Source organism: Populus alba, chromosome 3 (assembly GCF_005239225.2).
Source record: "Populus alba chromosome 3, ASM523922v2, whole genome shotgun sequence".
Classification (NCBI taxonomy): domain Eukaryota; kingdom Viridiplantae; phylum Streptophyta; class Magnoliopsida; order Malpighiales; family Salicaceae; genus Populus; species Populus alba.
In genome coordinates, this window is record NC_133286.1 from 17,265,441 (window position 1) to 17,285,317 (window position 19,877).

Genomic DNA, 19,877 nt, shown 5'->3' on the forward strand with positions numbered 1-19,877 from the left:
TTGTTTCAAATTAATATTTATTTTTTTAGGGTTTTTTCAATTATTTTAATGTGCTGATGTTAAAAATAATTTTTAAAAAATAAAAAATATTATTTTGATATATTCCCAAGTAAAAAATACTTTGAAAAAAAAAATTACAACCACACTCTCAAACATGCAGGCACCACGTAACAATTTTATTATATAGGTTACAACTTCAAATGATAATTTGGGAAAAAAAATTTTATGATGGATATGAAATAATTAGTTATGTCATATTAATTATTTTATGAAATTTATGTAAAAAAGATATAGATACAAATATAATGACCCATTAAAAAAAATAAGATTTATGACTTATTAAAAATAATAAGAATATTTTTATTTATTTATTTTTTCTCTTACTTATTAAACAGCATACAACCAGTCATCGAAAATTCTTAAAATCAAACAAAATGATTTTAAAAAATCGTGATGATGGTTGTTGATTTTGCCTTCTTTCAACAAAATAATGGAAAACCAACAAGTTTTTTTTTTTTTTTTTTTTCCCGTTTTTGAAAAATTTAGAAACAGAAACCGAACTATTTACTAAAGATGCTGAACCCTAGCTAATTAATAATTAAAAAAAGTTGATTGGCATTAGAGATCAGTACTGGAGGTGACAAGAACTAACTAAAGATGCAACCAACCTCTACCTTACGGTATGCTTTTGAAAAGGCAACGCAAAACGCTGGGCGCTGCATGATCCCTATCATGGAAAGGATCGATGTAGGGCTCCAGTGCTAGCTAGGTGGTACCAAAGGATTAATTAAACCATGGTGATTTATCATTTTTAATCAAGCCCTAGAAAGTAGTAAACGGTCTTGCATTTCTAAAAGTTGATGGTTACTTCAGGATTCCATAATTTCCTAACTAACTCATAATTAATGTCTTCAATTTGATGATCTCAATGTTCGTCATCATTAGGTTTTGATATGATTGTTTTCACACTTAATCAAAATCAATCGAGTTACCATCATGGATTCTAGTTTTGTACCTATTACTGAGGCTGATTATTAAATGTTACCTTTTTACTGTCTTGCTTGCTTGAGAACACTGTGGTGATTTAAATCAAGGAATTTTTATTTGAATAACTGTTGATGTTGTATCTTTTATGGTGTTCATGGTATAATTATTTGAATAACGATGTTTTAATTAATTATTTTAATTATGTGGAGATGACTGTTCATTATAGGTCGAAATTAAGTTCGCTTGATGAATAATAGAAACAGTTCGTATAAAACATTTGAAGATTCATAAATTTTTACTAATCGTCATAATGTAACCTCGGGTTTAAGTTAAATTAAAATTTATACTTTAAGAACATGGGGTTTTTCCGCCATGTCATTTTCTCCTTGGCAAAACATCGTTTTCATCATCAAGGATGTTAAAATACAAATTTAGCCTAAAATTTAGCAAACAGAGAGTTGATTTGGCTATGACAAAGGGGGGTTAATTTCGAGAAAAAAGAACAGACACAAAATTCCCAAGAACTAATTAAGTGGTCTTAATTAATTTGATGTCAATCCGACAACGTTGGTTTACAAGGCATTGTTCAATTGTCTTGTGTGATTTCAAAGCCGTGTCTTCAATCACTCAACTAACTCTCACCATCCAAGAACGCAATTGGATGATGGAGCAATTACACTGCTTTGCATCCCTTGGAGGAACAGCAGAAATTCACCTAGGCAGGTAAATTAGGTGAAACAATTATTCTATCATGGAGGAAGAAATCCAGAACCCGCCGCTTAGAGACAATTTAATTAGGTGTTTTTCTGGTCAAAGCAATGGAAATATTGCATATTGGTGATGATGTTGTTGTGATGCTCCTTGAAATGCATAGTCGTTTTAGTCAACCCATATAGAGATATATATCCTTTCTGGCGTTGGAAGAGGGGGAAAAAAAACGACAATCTCTTTCGGTTGGTATAAAGAAAAGGAGAGGCAGCAACAAGAATTTCAAATTTTTAGAAACAATAAAAGGCATGGAATTCAAAGCAAAGAGGGTCCCAATATAGAAGAAATGATACTCTTATTTTAGCCCCAAAACAACCCTCACTGATATAAAATTCTTCCAGAGGTGTTTTGTAGTGTAGTAACAATTATTGTTCAAAGTATTTTTTACTTATAAATATATCAAAATAATTTTTTATTTATTTTTAAAATTTATTTTTGACATCAACGCATCAAAACGATTCAAAAACATAAAAAACCTTTAATTTTAAACAAAAAAAATAAAATTTAATTTTAGTTCATCTCTTATTTAAACTGCAATTCTAAATAAGAGAGTAATCATCGCCATACTTTTCTTTCATCAATCTTTTCAATGGTAAATGAATACCTTATTTTTAATCTTGTATTGTTTTAATTAATCAACTGTTTTCAAAAACAAAAAAAATAATCATAAAGGAACAATTTTTTTTTTATTAAAATAAGTTTCTCAAGATAATTAACGGGAGAAAACACAAAACTAACAAAAAAGAGGTTAAATTCCTCGTGGGTGGGAACGTACAATTGACCTTTCATGCAAATTTGTAAGTAAATATTTGACTAATCCACCCAATAAAGCTTCAAGGTCGAGGACTCCTACACCAGCATGTATGTTCTTAGTTAAGGTAAAAAAAAGAAAAAGAAAAAAAGACTCAAGGATGCTTAAAGTCTTCTCATTGAAACAAAAGGCATGGTGAGAGGATGTTAGATATATAGTCTAAGATCGTGTAACATGAATGACAAATTTCTACAAATAATTGTATAAAACACGAGGGCTGATCTTGAGTAGATAGATATGTAGCCAAGTGACTGCATGACATGAAACACGAGGGCTGGAGCTCTTTACTTTTTAGGATCCAAGGATTTGTATAAAAAAGAAATGCTGAGAGTTTAATTCTTAGTCGTTTCCCTTTCTTCTTCTTCTTCTTTTTTTTTTTTTAATTATTTATGTTTGGAATAATATTCATCTTACCAAAATATTCCCAACACTTATATATAATTTATTAATTTCTCACGAAGACTTGATCGGGTTTATGATTTAATCCACGTATTAATTATCTTTTTAATAGTATATCAAGTTATATTTACATTTATAGTGAGTAGATACAGATCTTCTCCAAATCATGATATTATTTACTAAGTGATTGAGAGTGGAGTTTTAGTTGTTTTTTAAAGTGTTTTTTTATTTAAAATGTATCAAAATAAAAATTATTTTTAACATTAACATGCTAAAAAGATATGAAAAAACTGAAAAAAATGTTAATTTAGAGTAAAAAAAATAAAAAAAAATTAAAACATAAAAATAAATAATATCATGCTCGCAATCCAGAAAATTTAAACCCATGCATAACAGTGGTTTTTGTCGTGAGAAATCGATTCCAGTTCTGAATTTGCTTTAGTTCAAACCCATGTGATCGACATATATATATTTATTTATTTTCCTGCGCTCCACTCCATTGCGAGTGAGACTAATTTTTTTCAAAACTTATATAAAAAAGTTAAGAATATAGAGTTTTTTATTATAATATTATTAAATCCGTTCAAGAATTTTGTTTTAAATTTCTTCAATAATAAATTTGTTTCTTTTTATTATAAATTTGTCTTTGAACAATTTTGTGCGGTTAAATTTATGCTTTCAAAGAAGAATAAGGAAATTTACTGTTTTGTCCTTGTCTCTTCTTCTGTCCTGAAACCAAAACTATACATCTTTTGTCAATACATTAATAGAGAAATCCTTGGGATTAGTATACAGCAACATTCAGTTATCGGTGATACAGATTAACAAACAAGCAACACCTGTAAGTTTGAAGCCCTATCAAAAGAAAGACGAAGCACAGTTTTTCTTACTAAAAAACTAAGGTAATGTTCAATATTACAGTGATAATTATTTTTTAAAATATATTAAATTAATATTTTTTATTTATTTATTTTTAAGAACAACACATCAAAACAATCAAAAATCATAAAACAAAAATATACACACTCTAAAGAGGTTCTTTGTCATCCATAACGAGGTAACAAAAATTGACCACGAAGAAATATAAAACAGGAAGGTAAGAAAAATGAAACAGACAAATAAAAAAGTTATGTTGGCATGTTCTTACCTTTTGTACTGAGGATAAGGATAATGACAGGCCTCTAATAATTTTGTTACTGGAAATCAATTTTACTTGTACAATAAAATACAATCATACAACTTATTCCATCGGCCGGCAGGAAATTACTGATAAATATTTACAGGGAGAAAATAATATATAAATAATGGTAATATATATAATCAGAGATACTTTACACTTTTCTTTTGAATCATAGCAGGAAAGAGACGGGATCCCATTGCCCTTTCGCTTCATATTAAAAAAGAAAGAAATAGGAGTGGTCGAATTAGCACTGTCACCAAGATTTTCCCTTGATTGATTTCATTTGAAAGATTCTGCCTGGAGCTTAACATGAACAAAATCACAGAAATGATGTGGTGACATTGACCTGTAAAACATACCTCCCTCTGCTAATCAGCCAAGAGTCATAAGGCCGTGTTTGTTTGTTAATCAGTTAATAATACTATGGAGGAATAATTTTCAAAGTTGAATTTGAGTCTCGTTTTCATTGGTGGAATTGCTTTTCCATCCGAGACAGTAGCCATCTTCTTGTCTTGGGTGAACTCATGGAGCGGGGAATAAATTTTATAGGAGGATAACATCATTGGGAGAGGGTGCCTTGATGCTTAAGTAAATCTTTTTTAGGTCCAGTACTGTCCATTATCCACTAATTAAAAGTGATTAGCGTACGTTTATTCGTTTTTAAACCGACACCATGTTATAATCTTGTACAAGGTTATGATACGATAAGATCCCTTCGCATGGCTTGTAGACCTACCCAGCTTTTTATCCACTCTTTTTTTCCCCTGATGGCACCACACAACACCGTTCAAGTAATTGTCTCGGGCGTCTATTTGCTCGGTGATTGTCTCCATTTATATATATATATATATGGAAGCTTGCAGGTGAAATTTTGGAATAAACGAGGAGGAAAGGTAGGAAAAAAGAAAGATATGGAGAGCGAGGGGGGACAGTGTGATGTATCTTTAATCATTTCTTTTGGCCTCGAACAAACTTTGGATGAATGGCGCTAATTTATGATATTGTCTTCTGATGTTACAAAGCATGGGGGTTATTTTGATAAAGGGGATGGAGAGTTTGACTTTGGAGAGAAGAAATTGATTCTTCCGGCTCAGGGAGCTAACTCCCTTCCAAATGGAAATTCCACAAGAGAGGCTCTCCATTAATGTCTCTAATTAACTTGTTGAAGCAGAGTGTGTGTCCCTTAGGGTTGGCCGGAAACACTTCTTTATCTTATGAACTGCTTCTTTAGGTGAAGCAGTTTATTGGATTAGGAATTGGGATATCAAATAATGTTTTATAATTCGACAAGAAAAACAAAAAAACAAAATGTTGTTGTACGTGAAAGGAGAAATTGACATTTCCTTTCAAGATCTTTAAAGAGCAAGAGGGCCCTCATGGCCCCTTGTTGCCATGCGTTTGTTGGTACAAAAAAAAACAAAGCACGGCCAACAAGAAAATCATGCTTTGGTCGCAACAGGAAAAAGAATGAAGAAATGACTAAAGCCCACTCCCTCAAAAGGCTGTTCGATGTATTTCAGTGGCTTCTTCCATCACATCCCCACTCTTGTCCCCTCCCAACCCAGAGAATCCCATGAATCCCCATTATGAAATAGCTCATCAAGCCATGCAGCTCAAAATCCGATCTCAGTTTCACACCAGAACTCGGACAGCAGGTGGCCTTCCCTGAAGAACTCGGACCATAACTGGACTTCCATGGTTATCTTGAATTCGGCATTTGTCTTGCGTTTTGTGTTTGCTTTTTCACCCGAATGGCTTCCATAGTTGCTCATATGGCTTACAATCCAAATTGATTTGCATCTCAGATAAATGGTTTGCACAAAGCTTATTGCACCAGGATTCTCAGATAAATGGCTTCTAAAATACGTATATTGGCTTGAAAACAATGAACAAGCTCTGCACCGAAATTAAGATTGCATTTCTAAATTGAACAGGTCAATATCTCAATTAATAACAATCTATCGGAGATTTTTTTTTTTTTTTTTTTTTTTTAAGATTGCTTTATATATAGATCTTCCCATGTTCACATACAAGATCCACAAAGGAGGGTAGAAAGACTAGTTTGTGGCAAAAATATATGATACAGTTTTGCATCTTTGGAGCCAACATCAGCAAAAAGCCTGCCTTCCCGTGACAAATTGGTTAGCTGCTGTTAGTCAACAGTGTTGCCTTGATATGCTGACATAATGTCATAATCTCTGTTTCTTCTGTTTGGTTGCCTCTTCACCTGCTCTGTGAAAAATCGATTAACAGAAAGATTAACAAAATGTATCAGAAATCATGGGAAGACAGTAGAACTTCATCAATACCATTTGTTTTAATAGCCACAAATTTCAGCAAGGAACCACCAACCAAACAATCAGCTGAGAAACAAAAATGTATGCCACGTATACTCAATTGCACTGGTGTCCAGAAAAACCTTTTCACATATTCAATTGGCAGGAAACGGATTCATTGTCCAAGATGGATTTTGCAATCTAGGAAACATGAATGACAATGACTACATAGCCTGCATGGTTGTGGTTGGGTATGTTTTCAAGGATGTAGACTTTGGTTGTAAGGGAAGTGATAATAGGGCAGCAAAAAAATCCATAGTTTGCCAAAGAAACACAAACATCACCTTTAATTTTAACTCAAAATCTGCAGGAACCAGTATCAGTTGACCACACAGAAATAAATGACAAAATCTCTCAGCAAGTACATAACCCCTCAAGCATTTTCTCTAAACTAATGAACAAGTATTAATCATCCTTCAGGAAAATCAAAGTAACAAAATGAACCAGATGCTGATCAATTGGATGTAGTTTTAGATGAATAAAAGCACAAGGAAAGACAGAGATCAAATCTTCGACAAAAACTAGATACTAAATCTAGAATGATAATCATGGTGTTCTTAGTACAAATCTTGCACAAAATCATAACTTGTTTCCTTTAAAGCATCACCACCAATAGAATTCCAACTTTCCAATGAAGGTAGGTAAATGAATTGATAAAAAAATAATTCTAGAACTATCAGTAAGGTCCAAGCATCTAACCAAAATAAATCATAACTTAACAGAAAGTCATTAACAACTGCACTTTGAGATACTTCATACCTTTTGATTGGTCTCCTTCTTTCATTAATAGCGATGGAAGCCTTCAGCTCTTCAATGCTGGAGTCATCCCCAGGATTACCTTCTAATAGATTGCAACAATCCGAGAATGCAGCAAGCTTAGTCAAGCCTTGAACATGTGATAAATCTTTAACCTTTCCTTTCAGATATTCCATCAAAAAGAGCCCTGCACATGGCTCAGAGAAAACCTTTCTTAGCCACTATAAAAGTTGAAAACTTCACAGAATTGATTCAAGTTACAAGGAAGGTGCATTCATCCAGGGGAATGATGCAGACATTCTGTCATTATATTTGGCATGTAAGGACATTTTTTTAGTGTTGGAGCTGCCAAAGAAGAATTCTAAGCAAATGATCAAGAGTGATTCGCAATTGCAGTTTTAGGACTTGAGCCATGCAGTTTCTTGGCAGCCTGAAAAATTTACAACTGCAACACTCAGTGACCAATTTTCATCATACTTAGTTACCCTTCATTTTTAATCATATCAAACACCTAACACAATCAGAGGGTCACAATAATCAATTTTTTTATTGGAATCTGGACATCATTTTTGTGTTCACAAGCTTATAGAGACGAGCACCGCAATGTAATCCCTAAAGGGCTAGAAGATTCAGTGGATTCTCAACTACTAATTGGGTTTGGAGGATGTAGCAGAGGTCATAAATGACACTAGAATGCAAGTTAGGGCCACATAACATTAAGCATCTCAAGCTCTAACAATGTGGCCATCAAATTAATCTCACAACATTTTACTCCAGTTCTAATGTCAATTGCCATTGAGAACAAGTCAAACAGAGTACAAACGCTAATAAAAATGAATCCTGTACACCAAACAAACAAATGAATAAGACAACCTAACAAGAAAGACCTCAGAGCAACAATAGCAATAGTCACACATATCATGAGCATCGCATTCCAGCCATGGATACAATACATGCGTGGTGAGTTAGAATCAAATTTTCAGCACAGATGTTTCACACACACGACTGAAATGCAACAATTGCACAGCATGCATGATTTTTTTTTTTTTTTTATGGTGAGAAACTCTGGCGCAGGTCAAATAAAACCCGGACAGACACTTAGCTGGCTCAGCGCAACTTCCCGTCACATAAATTATTTTCTGAATTAAACTTTCAACAGTTCACCATAACTCCATATCAATTTACAATCGATAAAAATTAATTAAAAACAAAAGAAAAAAAGAGCATAAAAAATACCGACGGCTCGAAGCGTCGGCGAATCGAATTTCTTGGCAAGTTCATCATGACCGAGTACCTTTGCCCGATGAAGAACTAATGATTTTAACCTAATAAGCATATCCTGCGAGCAGAAATTAAAAAAATAAAGCTATTTAATTCATCATGAATTATACGAGCAAGAAATAAATGAGAAAATCCATGTTTAACTTACAAGCTCCGATTCTGACAGGTTACAGAGCCAGCGTATGTCTTCGGGACTGTTATCAACCAAAGTTTCTCCTCTGTTATCCATGTGAGAGGGTTTGTGATTGTTTAGCTCCGGATGCTTCCGCGGGTGGAGGAGATGGCGGTGGGGTGGTTCTGAGGTAGCGAGCAAACCCTAAGGAGCTGGGAAGAGAGGAAACATAGGCGTTTAGGTTATGGCAGCTAGACAGTTGCAGCCCGTTAAATTAGAATATATATTTTTTCTCTCCTTAAAATCATTTTATTAAAACCTAAAATTAGCCACTTTATTATCATCTGAGTCCCTAAACAAACTAATGTATCAATTAGCTCCGATAAACGTCTTGGACATTTCTCAATTGGATCCTTTTATCAATATCTATCATTTTCTTGGACAAGTTTTTCAAACAGCATCGTTTTATAGCATAATGTGCATAGACATGTCAAGTAAACATTGATAGAAAATTCCAATTGAGAAATGTCTGAAAGATTCGGGACTAAATTGATAAAATATTTTATTTTGGGACTCCGTTAAGGATGGAGACATATAGGTTAGTGATTATACCAAGGTTTTCCTTTATTTCTTACAAGGAAGAAAAAATAGTTTCCTATCTTGGCTAAAACATGGTGTATAATTGAATTTTGAAAATAAATTTAAAAAGAAATGAAGGACTGGTCCTTCTCATCGAGTTTCAAAGCAATTTCGAGAGCTCTTCCATCCACCACCAAAGCAAAGGGTGAATCTGTATCGGTTTCTTGGCAAGAACTTTCAATCTGATGCACAATATCCTCTTTCATAGCCTGAAATACAAGGAGAAGGCAATCTATTAGTACCAAAGAAAATCTGCAATTACCAACCAAGTTCACAGGAAGACACGGCAAGGAAAAGAAGAGCTCCTCATTAATTGTATTTGGAGTTTGCATGACCATTATGTTATCTTTTCCACTGATTTCTCAGTTTTGAGATGGTGCACAAATGGAAAAAAGCTGTTAATAGCATCTCTCTTTGAAGTTGTTAGACTCAGCTTCTTTGCTCAAACATACATGGAACTGTTTCATGTTCTGCAGATGCAAGCTGCGAGAAAATCTGCAGAACAGGGAAAAAATGATACACTTTAGGATGATCTCCACGTTTCTTCTCTTTTCCTTTAGGGACTTTTCTCTCTTAAGAAACGTTCATAAACCTCGCCCGATAGTTATTGCAGTTTCCTTCGTGTCACCAGTGAGCAGCCATATTTTCATCCCCGCTTGATCAAGTTTATCTATGCATCCTGGAACCTAATGTAGAAGTCAAGAATGATGCATCAGTTCCTTAAAACAAAATGTTTAACTTTCAATCCCTCGCATGTACTCACTCAGAAAGAGAGAAAGCTAACCTCTTTCTGCAACTTGTCTTTGACAGAAGCAACCCCCAACAGAATTAGTTATTTTTCTATTTTTTTCGGTTGCTTGATCCAGTAATTCTTCTCTCAGGACCTATTGTCGTCTTTGCCTGCGTAAATAGTGAGTTTCAATGTTCGTACTCGGCATGCTCAAGTGTTCGGTAAGCAAATGCTAGAGTTCGAAATCCATCTTCTGCATAATTTGAAAGGTGTGAAGTTGTTGATTCTTGCTATGCCCTACCATTTTCTGCAAGCCTATCGAAGTTCTTCAATCAAATTTGAAGTTCCATGTGATTACAAGTCAAAGTTCCGGTTTTATCTGACACAATGATTTCTAATTGACCGAAGTTCTTTAATCAATTTTGAAGTTCAAGCTTGGACAGACTTACAGGTTGCTTCATCATACATTTGTAGATCCTTGTTAATGAACATAGCTTCTAGAACTTTTGACAGCTTCGATGGAGACATACAGAGAAATATGAGAGCCCTTGTGAACTGTAGAAAACCTGATTTCACGGGCTTTGACGAATTGAAGAGAGGATCAGAATCTTCCAAAAGAAGGTACCACCGTTGTGGAATTCCTTACCACTTTTGTATCATGCCAGCTGAAGATCACAACTCCATATACATAATCGGTGTTTCGAAGTTTTGAATCTCTTAGAAGTACTTGAGAAGGGCTCAAGGGGTACTTTTTGTTATCAAACTCTAAATTCCCCCACGAAATTGTAAAGGCTTGGATTGGGATCCTCACAACGGATAGTAGCTTTGAGTTCACTGAACTTGGCATCCTCATTCAGATCAAGTGTGACCTCTAAACATCTCTTGACTTTCAGATTCGTTTCTCCATCAAGGTTCATAGTCTCCACATAACAAACACCATCTTCATAGCTTGAAGACAGCAAAAGAAGATCACTCGGGAAGTATTCATCCTTGTTAACCTTAACAACATCTCCTACCGAAAGTCCACTCCACAATTTATCCACAAACAAGCCATTTCCTGCACGAGCCTTTACAGTTCGAGTGTTCACGTTCAAGTCCTGCGGAGAATTAATGATAGCACAACAGAGCATGAAAATCTATCTAAATTTCACTTTAAAGTAAGAATATAAAAATTCTGAAATGTCAGGGTGATGGAAAATAAAGTGACAGATAATAATTGATGAGAAATGAGAACTGTCAAATGATACGAGTAGAAAATCAGAATTCATGCTATGTTTTGCTTCAAGTTACCTGCGGAAACCTATAACAATCTTCAACAGCCTCTTTGAGCATGCTGATTCCCACCATAAATACCAATGGAGCAATCAAAATTTACAGGTTTAACAGGATCCAAAGAAGTGAAAGACAACGCTGCTGTCAAAAGAAAAGACAAATTGGCAACTCTGCGGAACTCTAAAAGTGCTTTGGGTAGAAAAGTGACAGCATTGTACTTTCTTGTGGATACCGAGTTGTTTGTGTACTTGTAAGGTTTTCTCTTGTGCAGTTGAGGTTCATTGCAGAAAATCACCCGAGAAAATCCTGGCTGACCAATGAACTCCTGAGCAGATCAGAATCGAATGTTTGCGGTCTAAAGCATGAAAATGAATACAGTTTGCTCCATCTTACCTTCCCCTTTGGTCTCCTACATGATTCCCGCATCATTCTCGCTACACAAATTTCTGTTAACGCAGAATGATATAGAAAACAGAACTTCAACTATAAGAAAATATAAAGTGCCTTTTCATTTCACCATCACCAAAACCAGAATTTTCAAGACCAGCCCTAATGATTTTAATAGCCAAGTGAGTGCAACTTGTCTCCATCCAAACTTTGTCAGAACTCTAACATGAAACAGTGGGTGCTGATAACATCCCACATCAAATTGGAAATGTCTGCCTTTTAAATTAACCATTTCTTTGCTTATTGAGATTTTCCATACTTTTATCAATTTTTAAACTTTCACCATCACTAATCTTTTCTGAGAAAGACAACACCAACTCAAAATTCAGAACTTTGTTGGAGCTTGCAGGCCTTTGACTGGGCTTCACACATGCGGCGTAACTCTCTCATCTGAATATAATAAATGTCAGCTTTGTTTATGCATGCCTTCGAAATTTTCGAAGTCGATCAACACAACGTGAAAATACTAAGAAAGACACACGGTTACTGCAAAATAAAGTAAGCTAGCGTCTGTATCAAAAAACGGCAAGTTAGTTAATTTAGTATACTGTGAACTCCCTCTAGATCTGCGAGCCAGATCTTGTAAACTTTCCTCCGAATCTGAGATGTTGAACTCGCGGTATAAACGTCCACATGTGGAAGTTCATCGATCCTATCACCCCCTGCTAAGAAATTCTGTTGAAATAAAGTGGCTTTTTATTATAAAACAAGAGCGTTTTGGATAATATCATAACACATGTTGGATGACAAACTTGTAATATTTCATGCTTTTATATGTATAAAGTATTATCTTGCTCAAAATACAAAATACAAGATATGTTTAGTAATTTAGCCATCATAAATCCTCAAATTTCATGGCTGCTGCATTATTAAACAAAGCTTAACATTGTAGTCAATGGTGCCGGGTGTAGAAGGACAGTAAGTCTGCAGGTCAGCATCAAATAATATGTTTTTAGTGTTTTCATCATTTTGCTATTTATGTCCTTGAATAAAAACATTTCTTTCTACCATTCCATTGCACTTTCTTTAGATATCTGTTTAAGAATTATTTTAATGCCACTATAGTATGGGCTCTGGTTACGACATAATAGGTAAGCATCAACCGAAGATGAAGAAGTATCTCCCCCAGAATTACGAAAATCAGCAGAGCAGATGGGACTTTAATGATTATAATATGATTTGATTGCGGCCACGCTTACCGGCTGTGAAATGGATTCCAATGGGACTAAGAGAAGACAAAATGGATAAAACTTGCGAAGCTTGTAGGGAAATAAAAACAATTGAAGACAGGACCTTGGAACCAACGGCTACTTCCTTTTATTTAAATTTTTTTTTAAACAATCCCTAAGCTCAAATAAAAATCCAGAAGAATCAGGCTGAAGTTCTTACTGCACTAAACACATTGCATGGCAGTCTATGCTTCCTTTCCTGGATTTATCTCGACTATCTCGGACTAACTGTTTTCTTGTCTTGATTTTTACTGTTTGACCTCAAGGAAACTCCACATGATGTTTCAAGCATCATGAAAGATAACCATCAGAAAATCAGATGACAGATAGTTTTCTCTAGTGAACCGAGCATTAAATTATCCAGGTGCACAATGATTTAGCTACCTAAACACAAGAATCTCATCCCATCAGATGAACATGTATTTTTCCAGAAACTTCAGACCTATCATGCTGTGCTACTAACAGGATTCTTAATCTCAAATAATCTTCAACAGCTCAAGTCAAAATTGATACTAGTAGATAAGAGCCAAAGTATACAACAGTTATGCTTCTAACCTGCTCCTATGAGAGAAACTTGTAACCAAATTCCTTCATAAAATGGCTAATTTCTACAACAAAAGAACGATTTTACTGTGGAGAAAATTTCCATTCATATTAGATATGTATCAATTACATCAGAGCAAAGAAAAAAAATTAAATGTTCAATTATCTCAAAGACGTACATTTTCATGTTCAATCTGACTTACAACATCAAGTGCCTTATGATACATCTCAAGGCGAATTTCATCCCATGCCCTACTTCTGCATTGTTACAGAGGTACATATCCTAGCTGCCCAAGATTCGATCTGAGGTTGAAGGAAGGTACTGAGTCCAGACAGCGCCATGACTGTATTCCGAGGCAGTGCCATTGATGGATTCCTTACAACTAGTCTTGGGCCCATCGTAGTGGATAATCATACTGTTGTTAACTTGGGATGATGAGAAATCCTTGACCAGCCAAGATGAAGAAAGCTTGAGATAACTATTGTAGAGTGCTAATGCAACGGCTAAATTTTTTTTACTGGTCCTGCAAATAACCCAAGACCAAAAAAAAAAGAAAAAAAAGGGGGGGGGGGAGTGATGAGTGATGAGTGATTCCATAAAATAATAGATGTTCTCTAGCAATCAGAAACAAATGAAACAGTATGAGGCCAGGTGATAATAAAGTACGAAACATAACAGCATTTAGAAGCTTTATCCACTGTTTTCGTTTGACATTTTATGTACCACCCTGCCAAAATGGCCCTGTTGTTTTCATAAATGAAACTTAAAAGTGCATCAACACTCCATAGAATGTTAAAGTTAATCCTGAATTCCTTTTATATTGCAATTGTTCAATCTCACCACTCGACAAACTGATGAAATAATCACAAACCCTTAAACATTCAGATTCCTACTGGTAAAAAAACACATTGCTCAAAAAATTTTATTCACCAAGTCAACAGTCTCCTAAATAGACAAAGGTGAACTGGTACCATGTCAGATTCATAAATGTAGAAAGGAAATCTGAAATAGAGGAGAATTTGAAACCTTTCCCTCAAATTCAGAGCTTTGCTCCACCATAAGACGATCTCGACAAAATCTTTTTCTAATTTCCTCGCATTAATAACTAGTACGCTAAAGTCTGGCAAACAAGAATCCTTAGCATAAGGTGTCTCAGATACCCATGCCTTTGAAGCCGATCTCTGAATAGCATGCAACACATCTAAATTCACATAATTTTTTAATCTTTGGGAGCAGTCTTCAGCTGTTGCTATGGCATAGTTGTTCAAGTCAACTCCAATTAGTTCTTCAACTCTAGCCTGCATTAGAAGTAAAGGAACTTGATGACACTGATCTTTCAGGACAAATATCATCTGGATAAATACTCTGTTGCCGCTTATAATATCATGAATTATCCTCTGACAAAAAAAAAGCCTAAATCTTGATGCCACTTATCCTAGTGAAAATCACAACCAGTTTAGATTATTTTTTTCTACAGCTTCATTTGCGCTCATTTCTACATTTCAAAAGAATACCCCATTTCATCAAAAAGATAAACAAAGCAGGGAAAAAACACTATAAACACTAGCAATACAGAAAACAAGAGGCGACTACTAAACGTATAGAGCTAACCTTCATAATTACATTCGCAGAGACATATATGAATTTTCTCAAGAAATTGTGCACAGTGGGTATGATAAAAGGTACTATTTCCTCATAACTGGGTTCAGCATATTGTCCCCCAGAAAAAACAGTCCTCATTATTTCTTTAATCTGCTCTTGCCTACAATATTTCACCACAACATCATTACAATTGAACAGATTACACCCTCTCCGAGTGAATTGTTAAGTTTTAAAATATAATAGTAATAGACGTACTTACCCATGAATTTCAAGGTTTGAATGTGGAAACAAGACCTTCAACTTATAGAAAGACACTTTGTCTTCATTCCCTCCGGGAATAAAGAAATGAAAGAAAACCAAATCTGGATGGCTGATCATCATCAACAAGAAAAGAGAAACGAGATCAACAAAACATAATAACAAGCCTTTTGCACCAAGTTTAAACTCCCACTAGAAAGAATAACAAGCAATTGAATAAGCCAATGAAAAAGGTAAAACAATTAACTCTAATACACAGTATGAAATTAAAATATTGATACAGACAATAAACATGCAAAGGATATAACATCCCGTGTTGAAAATTTGCAGTAGCTAGATTAAGCCCTTTTTCAACACTAACAATACAAGGATTATCCATAAATCAGTTACTAAATTGACAGCAATGGAAGGATCATCTTCCATAAGTTGAAACAAACCTTGAGCTTGACAGAGTTGAATTTGCCAGAACTGCAAGAGCTCTGAGGTCTAAACAATCCATCCATGAAACAACATGCACCATTCCATCATCTCCACCTCCATCAGCATTTCTTGCATCCCTTAATTCTCTCAACTATAACCATAAAAAATGTAAAAGTAAAAAACAGAACTATTTAGTCACAAGTACACACACAATAAAGCATCAATCATGATCACTACACAGGTACAAAAAAAGTTTCCAACTATATAAAAAAAATGAGTATAAACTAAACTTAACTGGAGAAGAAGGATTAGAATGGAGAGGAGCCCAGTTTCTAAAAGGGTCGAAAGGGTCTCGAAAATGAGTGGCGGGTAGTAACTGAAGCAAGGCGAGGAATATAATCAATCCAAAAGCTAGAAACTGAAAGATGGGTCTGGGACTTGGAGCAGGAGTTATACACGGATCAAGGGGTCCGGCAGTTATTGGGTTTCCTAATTTCTGGGATGTTCGTCTTTGAGTTGCAAAAGATGTCGATGGCAAGAACGAGGAAGACATTGACTTTCTGCTGTCCGTGCCTGAACGTTAGTTGCTGTGTACTTACAAGAACGACTGCCTGTGATGTATGGAATATATGACTAAGGTAGAGTGTTGGGAGTATTTCAATTGACCGGTCATGTGGGCCTGAGTCAGATAAATTTCAGTTAATAAAAACCTCAATGAAACTAAAACAAATGTATAATGGCCCAGCAGAAATTACTTATTTTTCGATACCCCGTTTTATATATATATAGATTGTCAACTCATACTAATCTAGTGCATTTTATTAGAAGTAAAGACCCCAAAATCCGAATACTGTTACAATTCATTAGATCTGTAAAATAGTGATCCCTTGTCTATACATGTACATACTACGTGTGTGTGTAGACTTTGCATTTATTCCAGCATCCGCCCCAATTACAAATTTTTTTTTCATCAAATAACTTATTTATTTATATATCATATTTAAGGTTATACATGCCCTTTTCTTTTCTATTTAAAAAAACCACAAGTTATATCGTATTATACTCAATAGATATTTGTGTTATGATCCAAGTATAAATTTTGTGTTATTCAATGGGTTGAAAATGAAAATATCATTTTTCACCGAACTCAATTTGAGTGATTTAAAGAATGTTTGTAAATGGAGTAAATATTGTTTTTTAAAGTTTTTTTTGATAATATATTAAAATAATATATTTTTATGTTTTAAAAATTATTTTTAATATCAACATATTAAAATAATTTAAAAATTAATTTAAAATAAAAAATATAATTTTTTAAAATTTAAAATATAAAAATAAAAAGATGCTTGGTGTTTAAACTATAAACCTCTACGTTAAATTGGATAAAATCAAGTCCTTCACTTTCAAATTTAAGGTGATTTCGATTCCTTTAAATTGCAAGACAAATGCAACATGTTATATAGATTATGTTTAAGGTTGATAGTGGTTATAGTTTAAAATATTTTTTATTTTAAAATATTTTAAAATAATAATTTGTATAAAAAATTATTTTTAAAATCAATACATCAAAATGATCTAAAAACATAAAATATATAATTAAAAAAATAATTTTTTTTGAAAAAACATAATATTAATCGCGTTTTCAAATAATCTCATAATGTAAGTGAGAGAATGATATCATATTGTTGGGTTGGTTTAAAAATATAATTTGGAGACCCAATTGAAAGACGTGTTATAGGTTGGAGATCTAATTTGGAAAAAAAGTGTTGCAAGTTCGAAGTGTATAAGTTTTTGTGTTCTAAATATGTTTTTTTTTTTAAAATTTAATTTGTTTTTTTCAAATTAATTTTTTTAATAATTTTGAATTTTTGATATGAAAAATAAAATTTTAATATTGTTATATATTTTTTATTTAAAAAAATATATTATTCAATGCTTAAAAAAATAAAGTTAAAATAAAAAAAAAAAAAAAGCATAATTCTAAAAAAAATATTAACAATAAAAAATAATAGGAAGCAATCTTTCTAGTAAATTCAAAAGATAGAAACAAATATTTATATTCTTAAATGTTTTTATTTATTTATATTAAAATTTAATTCTTATTGCTAATAAAAAAAAAATTTATATAAATATGTCTCTATATAAAATATAAGAAAAAAAAATTATAATACTTTCTTTGAGGCATTATAATTTTTTTTTAAAAGGGCCATTCACTATTTTAGAAAGAGTTTAACAAAGTAGTTTAAAAAATCAGACCCCTGAGGGGGTATTTAGCAATTTTAAGTTGAAAATAATGTTTGGGATCGATGCGAATAAAATAATAGTAACCAAAAACATAGAAAAATTGAATGTTGAGAACTGGATATTTCCACGCCAAATTCTAAACGGGGCATGTGGTTTTGTTCTTTAATAAATATGATTCTTGTTCTTTTAATTTTTATTTTCAACCCCAAATAAATCTTGATTTTAAAAAAAATAGAAACATAATTAATTAATACATGACCATCTCATTAATTAATACATGAAAAAAAAAATTAATACATGACTATCTCATTAATTAATACATGACTATCTCCTATCTCATTAATTAATACATGACTATCTCATTAATTAATACATGACTATCTCCATCTATTATTTGATGAATAAACTTTTAACCCCCGTGGTATCTGGATTTGTCATCAGGAATCTCGCAACAACGTTATTTGAATTGAACCCAAAAAAAAAAAAAAAAAAAAAAAAACTTTTTATTTGATGAATAAAAAAATAAGAGTACGTTGATAACATATTGAGCTAGAGAGATTCAATAGTTATTACAAATTGGTTTTCTTTATCATTCAATACCTTACTGGAATTAAGAAATCAAATTTTATTTTATATTTAATTAATTTAGTCCTTGAAGTTAAACCAAGTATGTTGTTATGCCCTTTAATAACTTAATCCTTTCATCAATTCTATTTTATTAATTTATTTGTTTTTTTTATATCAAGGTTCGCAAATGAACTATTAAACTATAAATAGTCAACATATACTATATGGACTAATTAATTAATTTCGTTAAACTACAAGAGCTCAGTCATAATAATTTTTTTTTTGTCATTAATTAATATATGACTATCTCCATCTATTATACTTTATTCTCTAATTATTACTAAAAAATAGCATTATAATAATACATATTAACATTTATTGAATTGATGCCGACTTCTGGATTTATCATCAGGAATCTCGCAACAACCTAACGCCCTTGAAAACTTCCCAACCGAATTTTGAATTGAACCCAAAAAAAAGAAAAAAACTTTTTATTTGATGAATAAAAAATTAACAGTACGTTGATAACATATTGAGCTAGAGAGATTCAATAGTTATTGTAAATTGGTTTTCTTTATCATTAATATCTTGCTGGAATTAAGAAATCAAATTTTATTTTATAGTTAATTAATTTAGTCCTTGAAGTTAAACCAAGTATGTTGTGACGTCCTTTAATAACTTAATCCTTTCATCAATTCTATTTCATCAATTCATTTGTTTTTTTTTTCTTTATGAAGGTTCGCAAAAATGAAAGATAAGTAGCTGAGGAGGGGAATTTGATTGGGAAAGAGCACATTTTTTAAACAAAGAACTATTAAACTATAGTCAACATATACTACATGGACTAATTAATTAACCTCCTTAAACTACAAGGGCTCAGTCATAATTACTATTATTATTATTTTTAACATGTGAAACTTGTTAAGACCCAGCCCAATAAGGAGTGGAGAATCTTATGAGTCTGCATCATGAAGTTGGCCTTTGCGATCCATTTATAAAGGGATTCCTTATCGTAACTGGAATAGAACTCTTTTTTCATATATAAACACCGCTACTCAGTAAAGAAGAAGAAGAAAAAATAACTTTCACAAGGCGAAAGCGCTTCACGATGGAAAGTACTAGAACCGCAGTAGGGTATAGATTTAAACCCAGTTCCATAGAGTTGCTTATTCATTATCTGTTGAAGAAAGTGAAAAGCAAACCCCTTCCCTGCGATTCAATCATCGAATGTGATCTTTATAATAACAACGCAGAGGAATGGTGGGAAATGTTGAAAAAAAGCGAAGAACACGATA

The 19,877-nt window shown here is 33.0% G+C and overlaps 2 protein-coding genes and 1 pseudogene across 3 annotated transcripts; all 3 read right to left on the bottom strand.

Annotated features, from left to right (window-relative positions):
• Positions 1 to 5,445: 5,445 nt before the first annotated feature.
• Positions 5,446 to 8,908, bottom strand: LOC118049101 (uncharacterized). Of its 2 annotated transcripts, none has more exons than XM_035058986.2 (4): positions 8,667 to 8,908; positions 8,474 to 8,576; positions 7,241 to 7,424; positions 5,446 to 6,372 (listed from the first exon to the last, which is right to left on the bottom strand). In XM_035058986.2, exons 1-4 carry the CDS (start codon positions 8,745 to 8,747, stop codon positions 6,369 to 6,371), a joined length of 372 nt encoding a protein of 123 aa, XP_034914877.1. In that variant the 5' UTR covers positions 8,748 to 8,908; the 3' UTR covers positions 5,446 to 6,368. The 2 variants fall into 2 exon arrangements, with proteins under 2 accessions (XP_034914877.1, XP_034914876.1); XM_035058985.2 differs by having other exon boundaries at positions 5,472 to 6,377; positions 8,667 to 8,905.
• Positions 8,909 to 9,331: 423 nt separating this feature from the next.
• Positions 9,332 to 11,700, bottom strand: LOC118049134 (probable phospholipid-transporting ATPase 5; annotated as a pseudogene).
• A 1,932-nt stretch (positions 11,701 to 13,632) lies between these two features.
• Positions 13,633 to 16,392, bottom strand: LOC118049102 (uncharacterized). Its single transcript, XM_035058987.2, has 6 exons — positions 16,067 to 16,392; positions 15,789 to 15,922; positions 15,353 to 15,463; positions 15,103 to 15,253; positions 14,518 to 14,789; positions 13,633 to 14,014 (listed from the first exon to the last, which is right to left on the bottom strand). Exons 1-6 carry the CDS (start codon positions 16,322 to 16,324, stop codon positions 13,774 to 13,776), a joined length of 1,167 nt encoding a protein of 388 aa, XP_034914878.1. The 5' UTR covers positions 16,325 to 16,392; the 3' UTR covers positions 13,633 to 13,773.
• Between the last annotated feature and the right edge of the window lie 3,485 nt (positions 16,393 to 19,877).